The sequence below is a fragment of the Balaenoptera physalus genome (genome assembly GCF_965194825.1).
Source record: "Balaenoptera physalus genome assembly, chromosome: 20".
In the NCBI taxonomy this organism is placed as follows: Eukaryota; Metazoa; Chordata; class Mammalia; order Artiodactyla; family Balaenopteridae; genus Balaenoptera; species Balaenoptera physalus.
The window spans coordinates 49,739,425-49,753,049 of NC_138901.1; the positions used below are offsets into that span (position 1 = coordinate 49,739,425).

At 38.1% G+C, this 13,625-nt stretch overlaps 1 protein-coding gene across 8 annotated transcripts in view; it reads right to left on the minus strand.

The window, feature by feature from the left end:
* The window catches only part of SSH2 (slingshot protein phosphatase 2), a 242,145-nt gene that overhangs the window by 165,626 nt on the left and 62,894 nt on the right, over positions 1-13,625 (minus strand). For 6 of the 8 annotated variants that reach the window (XM_082443410.1, XM_082443407.1, XM_082443409.1 and 3 more), the window contains one exon: positions 12,558-12,638. The exons of the other annotated variants lie outside the window; for them this stretch is intronic. In XM_082443410.1, the coding sequence (XP_082299536.1) occupies positions 12,558-12,638 (81 nt within the window). The remainder of the gene's footprint in view (positions 1-12,557; positions 12,639-13,625) is intronic. 8 annotated transcript variants of the gene reach the window in all.

Sequence of the window (13,625 nt, forward strand, 5' to 3'; positions counted from 1 at the left end):
CTCAAAACACCAGTTCTCCAAGGAAGCCCTCCCTTGACCACTAACCTTAAGCAGGTCAGGTCCCGGCTTGCCATATTCTCACAGTATGGTGTGCTTTCCTCTTTTCAGAATCTATCACAATCAAAATTTTAAAATTCACTAGCTAAATTAGCTGTTTAATGCCACCTTTCTCTACGAGAATGTAAATTTCCAAGGGAGGAGCCACGTTTGCTGTATGTATCACTATATATCCCCAACAACCATCACAGTGTCTAGCACATCAGATGTACTCTGTACATATTTGTTGAAAGAATAACTAAGTGAAAGGTAACCATACACACAAAACATGGAAACTAAGGTCATGCCCTTAAGGCATAGGGGCCAGGCAGGGAAGTGTCACGATAGCCAGTGAAGGAAATACCAAGGCCAGTTCTGCTGTGCTTTTGGTGGTTTAAATAGCTCAGGATAGTGCAAAATAGTTCAAAATGGAGGCATGGTACCAGATCAGTGGAAACCAAGAATGGGGAAGAAAATGAAGCAGTAGTGCTTATGACTTAATGAGAGATGGAGCTGATCACAAGAACTGGGCCTAACTTTGCATGGTAGAATTTAAATTATTAGGACATAGCACCATCACATGGATTAATATTCCAGTGGATTTTAATTTGTATTTACTTGTTATATGTAGCTCATAACAGGAAGGACCATAAATTTTGAGGGCTAGAATTGCTTAATACAGTACTGGCTGCTCTGTAGCTCACCTTTAAGACATCTATCTAAAAATGGCTCCAGTGAGGGTCTGCTATGTTAAAGAAGCTCCTTGAGGAGGAAAAAAGCAGTTAAGTAACAAAAAATTTAGAATTTTTGTTTACACACACACCCTCCCCCCAAAGACCACTGAACACCTCTACAGATATGAGCTATACACTAATCAGTTCCTGAGTTGAGGACATATTTTGGATATTAACCCCTAATTGGACATATCATTTGCAAATATCTTCTCCCATTCAGTAGGCGGCCTTTTCATTTTGTTGATGATTTCCTTCACTGTGCAAAAGCTTTTTAGTTTGATGTGGTCCCATTTGTTTAATTTTGGTTTTGTTGCCCAGGCCTGAGCAGACAGATCCAAAAATATATTGCTAAGACCAATGTCAAAGAGCATATTGCCTATGTTTTCTTCTAGGAGTTTCATGGTTTCAGGTCTTACATTTAAGTCTTTAATCTATTTTGAGTTTATTTTTATATATGGTGTAAGAAAATGGTCTAGTTTCATTATTTTACATGTAGCTGTCTAGTGCTCCCAACACCACTTATTGAAGACATTGTTTTTCCCTATTGTATATTCTTGCCTCCTTTGTCATAGATTAATTGACCATGTGCATCGGTTTATTTCTGGGCTCTCTATTCTGTTCCCTTGATCTATGTGTCTGTTTTTTTGTGTGCCAGTATGATACTGTTTTGATTACTATAGCTTTGTAGTATAGTTTGAAGTCAGGGTGCATGATACCTCCAGCTTTGTTCTTCTTTCTTAAGATTGCCTTGGCTATTTGGGGTTTTTTTGTAGTTCCATACTAATTTTAGGATTATTTGTTCCAGTTCTGTGAAAAATGCCATGGTATTTGGATAGGGATTGCATTGAATCTGAAAGTTTGCCATTTGTGAAAACGTGGATGGACCTAGAGGGTATTGTGCTAATAATAAGTGAAATAAGTCAGACAGAGAAAGACAAATACCATGTGATTTCACTTATATATGGACTCTGAAAAACAAAGCACATGAACAAATATAACAAAACAGAAACAGACTCATAGATACAGAGAACAAACTAGTGGTTGCCAGAGGGGAGGAGAGTTAGGAGAGGGGTGGAATAGGTGAAGAGGATTAAAAGGTACAAACTACCGGTTATAAAATAAGTCATGGGGATATAATGTACAGCACAGGGAATACAGTCAGTATAACTTTGTATAGTGCAGAATGTATAAAAATATTGAATCACTATGTTGTACACCTCACACTAATATTCTATGTCAATATACTCCAATAAAAATTTTTTTTAATTTAAAAAAGGACAATATGATATATATTAAATAATAAGTCTCTACCTTACATCTGCTTCCCAGCCAACAAGTTCTTCTCCTTAAAGGGAATTGCTCTTTTTAATTTTTATGTATATTACCAGATACAATCTAAGTGTATTTAAGGATCTAAACATATTCTTTTCCATCTACTATTTTGTTTTTGGGTTTTTTGTTTGTTTTACACAAATGATACACACAATGCTTTGCATCTTGGTGGTGTTGTCTTTTCACAATAGGAGATAATTTCATATTGGTTCATACGGAAACCCTTTGATGGACATCTAGGATATTTCTAATTTTTTCTATTATAAATGATGTTGCAATGAATATCTCTGAATATATGAATTTTTACACATATAGGAATATTTCTGGAGGATAAGTTTCTACTAGTGAAATTTCTGGAGCAAATGTTATGGGCATTCAGAATTTTGACAGATATTTTTCTAAATTGTCCTCAGTAGCGGTTATTCTAATTTACACCCCACCAAAAATAAATAGCAAAGCTGCTTCCCCTGTGATCCTGCCAACACAATGCAATTATCAAACTTTTTTGATCTTTGCCAATTTTAGAGGTAAAAAACGGTATTGGTTATGAGAACTACTGAATATCTTTTCATATGTTGAAGAGCCATTTATATATCTTTTTCTGTGAAAGTCTGTTAATTTCTTTTGCACATCGTTCTATTATGTTTCTGAGATTTAAAAAAAATTATAGAACACATTATGTATTTTAGAAATTAGATCTTTGTCATGTGTTGAAAATCTTTCTCCCAACATGTTGTTTGTCTTTGACTTTGTTTACAGGATCTTTAATGTAGACTTTTTGACGTTATGTATTTGAATTCATCAATGTTTTCTTTTATGATTTCTGAGTTTCGTGTCATATTTTTAATAAAGGCTTTCCTGCTCCAAGATTATAAAAAAAGTTTCTCCTGTATGTTCTAACTTGTAATATCAATTTTTTAAAATTTAATTCTCTGATCTATCTGTTATTTATTTTGTCATAAGAGTGAGGTAGAGATGCAACTTAATTTTTCCATTTATTTACTTTTTCACTTAACATTTCATATATAATTTCTCATAGAACTATATATCAATAGTTTTCATGTTTTTCATTTTAATGGCTTCATTGAGTTAATATTACCATAGTTTACTTAACCATCTCCTCTCTCCTATTACTAAACATATTCACTAATATGTTAGTACATATACTTTTCTTTTTAAATAATTTCCTCAGAGGAAATTTTCAAGAATTAGATTTCTGGGTCAAAGACTTTGAATGCTGTTATAACTTTTGACTAAACTGTCAAGATTGCAAGGATCTAGTCAATTTATAATCTTCACCAATACAATCATCAAGTAAGATGTATATATGAATATCACACACAAATCTTTTCCAAGCAGAAATTTACACTAGGCACTCTTTACATCTAAACAGTTAGGCTTATAATCCAGAATCTAACAACTTGCATCACACTTCTACAGACTCTGACCAGCCTAAGAATTGTTGTTATTGGGACTTCCCTGGTGGCACAGTGGTTAAGAATCCGCCTGCTAATGCAGGGGACATGGGTTTGAGCCCTGGTCCGGGAAGATCCCACATGCCGCAGAGCAACTAAGCCCTTGTGCCACAACTACTGAGCCCGCATGCTGCAACTACTGAAGCCTGCATGCCTAGAGCCCGTGCTCTGCAACAAGAGAAGCCACCGCAACGAGAAGCCTGTGCACCGCAACGAAGAGTGGCCCCCGCTCACCGCAACTAGAGAAAGCCCGCGCACAGCAACAAAGACCAACGCAGCCAAAAATTAAAAAAAAAAAAAAAAGTCTTCTTTGGAGAAATGTCTATTCAGATCCTTTGCCCATTAAAAAAAAACATTAAAAAAAAAAAAAAAGAATTGTTGTTATTTCCTGGGAGGAAAAAGAGCAAGTGAACAAATTCTTCTGGAGCAAAGCGCAATGCAGAGGCCTCTGCTGGAAAACCCTAAGACAGTAACTTGGCAAATCAAGCATTGCAATAGAGTCAGAAGAAGACTGCAGCATTTAAATTCAAGACTGTATTTCACTGTTCCTCTCTGTCCTTTCCCTTCCCAAGAGCAGTTTCCCTTCCTCCTACATTCTTTCCAAGCACCTTGAGGTTCTAGGTACCATCTAACACTTCTTAGTCAGCATCTTCCATGAGCAGTCTTCTGCTTGGTTCCTAGATCAGGGCCTTCAAATTAAGTTCAAGTAAGGACAGGAAATAGGATGTTGATCCAAAGTGGAACATCCACCCCAGCCCATGCGTGTGAAGAGGGCATTTCCTCATGCAAATGTACCTAGTGCATTTACAGCAGAGATTTTCAGCTTCTTTGTGTCTATCAATTGCTGAAATTCATATACTATTGGCCACCCTGTTTGCTCCCCCTCCTCTATGCTGCCTCCTAGGGCTCTTTTTAAAGAAGCATTGTAGGAAGCAAGTTTCTTTCTAAAAAATTATCTTATTGTTATAATTTCTTTCTTTATGATGCCCTTCTGGAAATCTGGTACAGTGTCACGGTATGAATGCTGGTCAGACCAGAGAGGAGAGTCACAAACCTGGGGTAGATTCCAAGAACATGTCTAACAGGCAGCATGCATGGTGAGTAGAGATTTAGGAATCAGACTGGAATTTCACCACTTACTAGATGTGATGCTAAGCAAACTCCGTAACTGTCTTGAACTAAAATATCACCATGTTAGAGAGGCTCTTCTTGATTATCCTTTATCTAAATGGCAATTCTGCCTTGTTATTCTTTATTATTATTTCCCCATTTGTATTTTTCATAGCACTATCACATTTTGTAACTGAATTCTTATTTGTTTTTTATTATGTGTCTTCCCCAATGGACTGTAAGTTCCACAAGTACAGGGTCTGACTTGTTCATCACTGAATACTCATTTTCCAGCACGGTGACTGCCAGAGAGTAGACTCAAGTAATTGTAGAATAAATGAGCTCAGTTTTCTTATCTCTAAAACACGGATAAATAACACTACTCACATCAGAGATGTAATATGAGATAATGAATGTAAAAACATTTAGGATAGAGCCAGGCACATGGTTAGTGCTCAACAAATGTTAGCCATTATTTCATTTATAGTTCTCAGAAAGTCACGGCCTTTGAAATTGTAACTCAACTTTCTTAATTGTAAAGTGAAAGGAAGAATTACTACCCCTTCCCTACCGCCAAAGCACCCTGTGAGATTACAAAAACATAAACAAAAGGCATGAGGAGGAACTCAGAAGACAGGATCCATTGAGATTAAGAATTTGTCAAGTTTACAACTCTCCCATGACATCTGTCTTAATCAGGGCCATCCACTGCTCTCTCCAAGGTTAGCAGTTCTTGCCTAATAGCTCTGAAATCACGACTTCACCAGGACTTCACCCCCAGCACTGAGAAAACAGATTACCTGGGAGAGCAAACTAGGGTTGAAAAAGACTGCTTGAGCACAAAAGTGGCAGCACTCTAGAAATTCGTAGAAAGAATGGAGAATCGATCCTTCTATAAAATACCCCAGTGATATATCCAATTTCCAGTGATAAATACGATCTTACCTCCTGAAACATGAAACTTGATTGTTATTAAGCTACCTCCTCCTTCTCTACACTTCTAACAACAATGTGTCTCTACAATATTCCAAATTCAGTCTTCAAAGGCCCCCAAATCTGTAATCTTATAATTCCTCTCTAGGGAACTTCTATGAACCACTATTCTTAACTCTGGCTGCACGAAGAAACACCTATGGAGCTTTGTAAAGAATAAAAATGTTGAGCTCATCCAAGACCCACTGAATTAGGAACTTCCTAAAGTGAGACTTGAGTGTCTATATTTTTGAAAAGCTCCACAGATTATTCTGCTGCAAAGCCAGAGCTTGAGACCCACTATGCCATTTGCTCCTGATCTCCTCGCATGAGAATAACAATATTCTATTCAAGGGTAAAGGCAATCCAGCATAAGGTTAAGGGCTCAAGCAGGGAGTGTCAGGCAGACTTGGCTCTCAATGTCAGCACTGTCACATACGTTAGGCAAGTCTCTGTTTCCTCAGCTTTAAATGGGAAATACTAAAAGTACTTAACCTCAAAGACTTGGATTTAAGACTAAATTGTATGAAAATCACTTAACACATCTGGCAAATAGTAAGTGCTCAATAAATTATCTTGCTAACCTTCCAAAGGGTAAATTATTTCCAAACTATAATCTTTAAAAAAAAGTCTGTACTATTTTATTAATGAAAAACCTACAAGTCCTGCCATCTCCTGTTTTGCTTGTTCTCCTAAACCAAAATAAGGGGAAAATATACCTGAGCAGGCCTGACCTCAGATCATGGAAGCAGAATAACTCAGCTAGTTAGAGCTTTTATTTGGTTGATTTTATAAATTAGGCCAAGTTCTTGGTTTCTGCCTGCAATTGTTTAACTGCTACATTCTGTATGTTCTTGTGCTAGATGTCTCAAAAATATGTCTCTGGTCAAAAGGAACAGAAATCAGACCAATACAAATCCAGCACAGGAAAGCAAGATGTGCAGGAAGCATCATTTTCAGATTCCTTTAGCCAAGGCACGACACTACATGCAACTTGTAAATCATTGTGCTAGGTGCTGTGGCAAATATAAAGATGCATATGAAGACGTTTCTGACCTTTCAGTAATCACTTTATGAATTTAAATAACATATTTTAGAAGTTGCCACAAGTTAGTCATGCCACAGGCCAAATCAAGGATGGTGAGGAAAAGGAAAGACGGTCAGGATGCCCACTTTTTCCTCCTCCTTCCCTCCAGAGCTAGACTATGAACTAAATTGTGCCCACGGACCACAGTGGCGTTGTCCTGACTCTGCTGAAGACATGATGACATCAGGGAATCCTATATCTGCCTCTGCTCTCAGCACAGGTAATGTGCCAGACCCATAAATTATCTCATTTAATTCTAACAACTCTATGAGACAGGTCCTATTGTTACCCCTGTTTTACAGATGGGGGAAGTAAGGCTTAGAGAAGTGGAGTCACACAGCCAGTGTGACTTACTATGAGCTGGGACTTTGACTCAGGCTGTCAAAACCTTGAACCTGAGCTCTTTAAATATTACATGATGCTTACTCCTGATTCTGGAGGTCAGAGAGGTCATCTAAAGGGCATAGCCTCATGCCCACATCAAAATCATATGGTCAAGAAGTCAGGAGAGTAGTTATATCTGGGGGGTGATAGCCAGAGGGTGAGTAGTGATTGGAAGGAAGCAAGGAGGGGGTGTTGGAGGAAGGGGGAACTGGTGGAGGGGAGTAGTAATATTCCATTTCTTGATCTAGGTCCAGGTTACAGAGTTTCTTGATGTGTGTTTGTGAAAACTTCAGGTTGTGAAAATTTATGATATAAATAAAAGTACAAAATAAGTGCACTTTTCTGTATGTATATTTTATTTTAATAAAGTTATAATACACAAAGTATAAAAGTGCTCTTTGATTCTTTTCTATGCCAGCTCCTAGCTGTGTTGACACAGGAAGTGTAAGTCTTAATAACCTCATGGAAAACTTTACCCTTCATTGACACAGGTTTACTGAGGATTTGACTTACCTAATTTCAGTATCTTGCTCCTCTTTTAACAGAAGCCTAGCCAAGGAATTTCACTGAATAAAAGTTAATTGCGTTGTACCTGAGGTAGTAAATGCATACAGTCAACTCATTATTCTAATCAATCTCATATTTTATTCTCTCTTCACGTAAACAGATGTTACAAATGTTGCAGATTGGAGCTCTGATTTGGAGGCAAAAAAAATTAGCATAGCTGGAGTTAAAACAGTGGTTCTGAACCCTTGATTCACATTAGAATAATCCTGGGAGCATTTAAAAAATACTAATACCTGGGTCCCACTCACAGAGATCCTGGTTTAACTGGACTGAGGTGAGACCCTGTTATTAAATTATTTTAAAAGGTCACCAGGTGATTCTAACGTGCAGCCATGATGAGAGCCACTGAGTTAAATTATAAAGCTAATTTTTAAAGCAGACTTTGTAACCCAAGGTTACTACAAACCTCATTTCTCTTCAAATAAATCACTTAAGAGGGTAAGACTTTAAAAAAAGAAAAGTTGAAAACTGTTTCTCATTTGTTATTCTAGGATAAAATAGTCGAGCTATGCTTTATTCTGGAACAAAGAAAAATAATTTTAACATCATAGGAGGCTTTCTACCAGTGTTATCATTTGGATAAGACTCCCTCCAAAGGAACAAATAGGAATACTGTTCATGGTAAAACTATGTTTCTGCCACTAGCAACACTTTTAACCTCTTTTCCGACCAGGTGCCCTAATCAGCAATCTCTTTACTATGCAGCAGAGGTGAGGCAGAAACAATTCAAATCATCCTGAACTCTGGTTGGACAGCTGTTCGCTGTTGGCTAAATGGCCATTTGAAACTCGTAATAAAACCCACATCTCCTTAGCAACGAATTTTCCTTTTTAAATTCTTTTTACATTTGTGTTCATTGGCTAGTGAAATGGTGTCTCTGCAAGTGAGTCTGAAAAAAGAAATAAAAAACACAGTACAGAGAGCTGAAAGGGAGAGAGAGCTGAAAGGAAGAGGGTAAATACAAATCATCAGAAATGACCAGATGCACATGCTCGTTGGCCCACATACCATCACCACCTTCCATCCAACCAGTTGGTTATCATTGTATCTGTAGGTTCATCCACAAGCATCTTGCTTGTGCTTACAATCTCTAGAGATTTACAAAAGTAGATTTCCTGACAATAGCGGTTCTCCCCTTCTAAGTGTAGTTTTACTTTCTAAGCCAATAAATCATTCATCGTTTTGATCATTCCATACACCATATTCTAAAACTTAAAACACACAAGAAAAACAGGATGCTTCCAAAGAATCCTGAAGATTAAAGCTCCTCCTATCTTCAATCCATAGGTTGGCGACTATTTTGAACCAGGGCTTATCTTAATGCTAATAACTTTTAAAAATTCTTAAATCCTTCGTCTTGAACTTAGTATTAGCCACGTCATACAGTCTCTCTCTCCCAAAGCCATTCTCCTACCGCACTACACATGAAAACCCTCGCTGAAGTTGCCATCTATTCTGAGACACCTGTCCTGCCCTACAAGAGAATGCAAACCTAAAGTTTAAAAATGTAAAGTATTCTAAACCAAATAGTTTTTACATTTTCGATTTTCCTTTCTTTTCATCTGCCTTCTCCACATTCAGTTCTAGAGGGTAGCTTTCCTTTTTTTTTCTTGTTTTAATAACAGAAGGCTAATAATACCTCTCCCTTTCACTGGGCCATTCAAACATAAAATCTGTTTTGATTGCACAGAGGGAAAATGCATTCCCTACAAGGATATAATATCCAAGCAAAGGAGCGAAATAGACCATAAAAATGATATGACCACCTATATCCATCCTTCTTCCTGCTTGGTAGGGTAGAGGTGGGGTCAGAAGAGGAGAGAAAGGAGAGAAAGAATTAAGTTGTATTCTTAGGAGACAAAGTAACACAACAAGCATTTTCCTGACCTACAGGCTAGGGAAGAAATAACCCTACAATGGTAATGAATCCAGTTGTTTCTAGCTGAACCCCACAATCACCATAATGGGAATCCCAGCTCAGGCAGAGCTCTTCCTCCTTTAAGGCAGGATAGCAGTAGGTATGGGGATGGGAAATTTGAAGAGAACCCTCAGGAGTCTCAGTAGCTGCTGCAGCCACTAGTAACGGAACCTGCTCTAGTCATTGCCTACATTCTTTCTTATCTGGAGCCAAAGTGAAACTCCTGCGCTAGGGCCAGTGTCTTCTTCCTCTGTGACCTCTTCCAGTCACACGGTCACCCTGCTCTAGGGCAGGCAGTCCCTCTTCCCATTATGGAGGCCTCCAACAACCCTGTGCATAGCAGAGGGAGCAAATAGCTTCTTCTGCTTCTACCCTTTATCTGGTTCCCTAGAGGCTGAGTGGGACTAGAGAAGGGGCAGAGGTCTCTCTACATTCCTCGCCTCTCTTCCGGGAAAGCCCCAGGAGATGTAAGGCAGCCAGCCCTCTTCCAGAGAGAGCCATCCCTTCTTTGCCTCCAGCCAAATTTCTTTCCACTCACCCACAGATTTCTTCTCTTCTCCCCATGTACTGCATTTCCGTGAATATCCATAAAACTAATCTGTTGAAGAGTAGATTATACATTCTCCTAGAGTAATTTTAATTTCAGCTTTATTGGGGTAAAACTGACAAGTAAAATTGTAAGATATTTAAAGTGTACATCATGGCGATTTGATATATGAATACATTGTGAAATGATTCCCCCAACTGGTTAACTAACACGTCAGTCACCTCATATATTTATCTTTTTTTTTTTTTTTGGTGAGAACATTTAAGTTCTGCTCTTTTAGCAATTTCAATTATAAAATACAATGTTAACTACAGTCACCATGTTTTACATTAGAGCCTCAGACCTTATTTACCTTATAGCTGGATGTTTGCTCTTAGGGTAGATTTGATATTTTGGGCCTAACTCCCACCGCCTTGGGCCTGGTAATTTGTACATGAGAGTCAATCAGTGCTTGGTGAATGAATGAGTGCGTGCATAAGTGAAGGAATGAATATAGCTAACCACAGTTCACATTTCTGTTATTCCAAGGTTTACTGAAAAAGTTCTTTATCTTCTACTCTTCATTACGACAGTTAACTTCTATCTCAAATAGTTATCAAGATCCCGTACCGCTTCCTTTGAAAAAAATTCGAAGTGGGCATTTCAGTCAGTTTGCTCTGCAAAAAATTTTGTTTTCAAGTTTAAGCCTTCAAATTGGGAAGGAGCTTTTCAATCTCCTTTGATGTGGGGGTGGGAATGGGAAGGTGAGAAAAGAAAAAAAAAAGTGTGGAAAACACTTCTTGAGCACACAAAACAGGAGGAAGATCCAGTACCTTTATAGGTAAAGCCAGCCAAATGCATGTAACCACTTTTGCCTCTTGAAGAAGAAAAGACAACAAACCTGACTTAAATGAATGAAAGTTCTGGCAATAAAATCAAGCAATCCTGAGTAATCTGCAAATATATATACCCATCTAATTTTTTCTAAGAGAGAAAACTATTAAAACTAGAGTCTTTTCCCCACATGTCCAACTTCATAAAAATATTCTTTATGTGGACTGCCATGCACTGACCTCTGTAAGACAAAATCAGCCAAAACAATAAGCCAGTCCAAGTCTAGAAGACTCCACTGCAGACTGAACAGGATAAATCTTGTAAGGCACTATATATAAGGAGACTGGTACACATTCCATCACTGAAGATGCTGCCTGCTGATAATGAGCTCACTGATGGCTGTCAGCTGAGATCTGATGTCATGCTGCCTGCTGATAATGAGCTCACTGATGGCTGTCAGCTGAGACCTGATGTCAGCGCTGCCCCTGATTATCACACAACGTTGGGCAAAGAATATAGCATTTCCACCCTCAGTCTGTCATCTGAAAAATGTTGATAATAAATGAGTGTTCATATGAATTCATCAGTTAATGTTTTCAAGTACTAGGGAAGTGAGCACCGCTCCAGCTATTAGTGAGTCACAATAACTGACTTCATGCCATTTCAGACTCTTCGTCAATGCTGAATGAAGTGCAACCAGATAAATCAACATAACGGTTGAATGAGGTCTTAAAATAGTGATCACCTTCACTGTGCCATGAAGGTGAAGTAAAGACAGTTTAAAAGCAGGCAGTACTATGGTGATATACTTGAGAGGCACAGCTTCATTCAAGAGAGAGTTTCCATTGATGAAACTTCAGCGATATTTATAGAATACCTACTATGCACAATAAGCATTCTGGAATAGACAGAACTCAGATTTTATCATCAAGGTTTGTAGAACTTAGTTTTAGCCATGGCTAGCAAAGGCAGTTATCCTATTGGAAGCGATACGCAGTTAAGTCATTCTCTAACTTCAGCCTGATTCTGTGGGTAATTTGCAATAATTAAGCAACTCTGCTGGGGGTCAGATGAGATCAATACAATTTATAACACCTCATGAAATGTAGTGAGATAGTTCTACATTTGAGATGATCTGGCTGACTCTCTAGTCTAGGATTTATAACATTTCTTTGGCTTAACATTATCAACAGCCAGGATATGTTAGGTCTTTGTATGTGGGGAATAAAGGTCCAGTGGCAGCACCAATACCAAGCAGTTGTCACAGGCAAAAGGCCATAAAAAAAAATGTGAAAAACCCACAAAAACAATCATATTCCTTAGTGAAGGAGACTCAAGGTTTCAGGGTGCAACATTTATCTACTTTGAGAGATATGCTTTGAATGGAGATTATTACGCATACCATACTATTTATACATACACTCATTCCAAGTCACTTATTTGCCTTCCCAGGCTATTTGGCTGAGTGAGGCCAAATAGATAAAATAATAGGCATTATCTCAGATGCATTTAAGAGCCAAATTTACTCAAAAAGCTCTCACTTGAATCACCAAAGGCTGTATAAAGACAAATACCTACGTACATTGGAATCACTAAAGATTTCTGATTCTTCACGTTCACAGCAAAGTAACGCTGCGGATTCACTGTCTTCCAAATGAGAGCTCTGTAATACAAACAAGATCATTTCAGAGATCCAGATAACGGGGCCATAAGCATAAGGGAAAAGGCCAGCAGAAATCACTGTGTCAGTGTTAGCCCATAGGTGAGAAGGTGCAATTCTGATTAGTAACGGCTGTTTTGAAGAGAATAAAGCCAACAAGGTGATTGGTTAGGAAAATTGAGGAATATTTGAGTAGCAGAAGCATTTTCCGTGGTTTCCAATTTGGGCAATGGGATGTCCTTTTTCTGTAAAGATGGTGCTACTAAACCTTCAGAGTATGTACTCTGCACTTTTTCCAGAATGGGGTAGGTTTGTGTTCACTTACCCTCATATTCAAAGGTCTATATTTGATGACTGTTTGGAGACAGGCTTTAGAATGTAACATAACACATGATTAAGGGATCTAACTACCAGCCTGGCCTCATTAGCCCTCTGCTAACAAATGTTTATAAGAAGAGCCAAAAAACATGCCCTACCCAAGTCCTACTGACAGATGCCAGAAAACAATTTAAAACATTTCTTCCACTCTCCAATCTCTTTTTCAAAATCTGTCTAGAAGACAGACAAGAAAAATGAGACAAAGGAGTGAAACAATGAGCTGGTAACACAAGAGTATTTTTCCCTTATGACTAACAGCAACACAAAAAAGAGAAGAGAAAAAGCTCCAACTCTGACCCATTAAGTTCCTTCAAATGTTTGCTGTTTGGGTAACAGCTGTTGGAAACTGAGTTATTCCTACATAGAGATATATAAACTTATGCCATCAAAACTTCACACTGCCAGATGATCCACCAAACCCACTTCTGGGTATAAATCCAAAGGAATTGAAATCAGGATCTCGAAGAGACATCTGCACTCCCATGTGCACTGCAGCATTATTCACAATAACCAAGATATGGAAACAACCCAAATGTCTATTGACAGACAGATGGGTAAAGAAAATGTGGTATATACCTACAACGGGATATTATTCAGCCTTAAAAAAGGAGG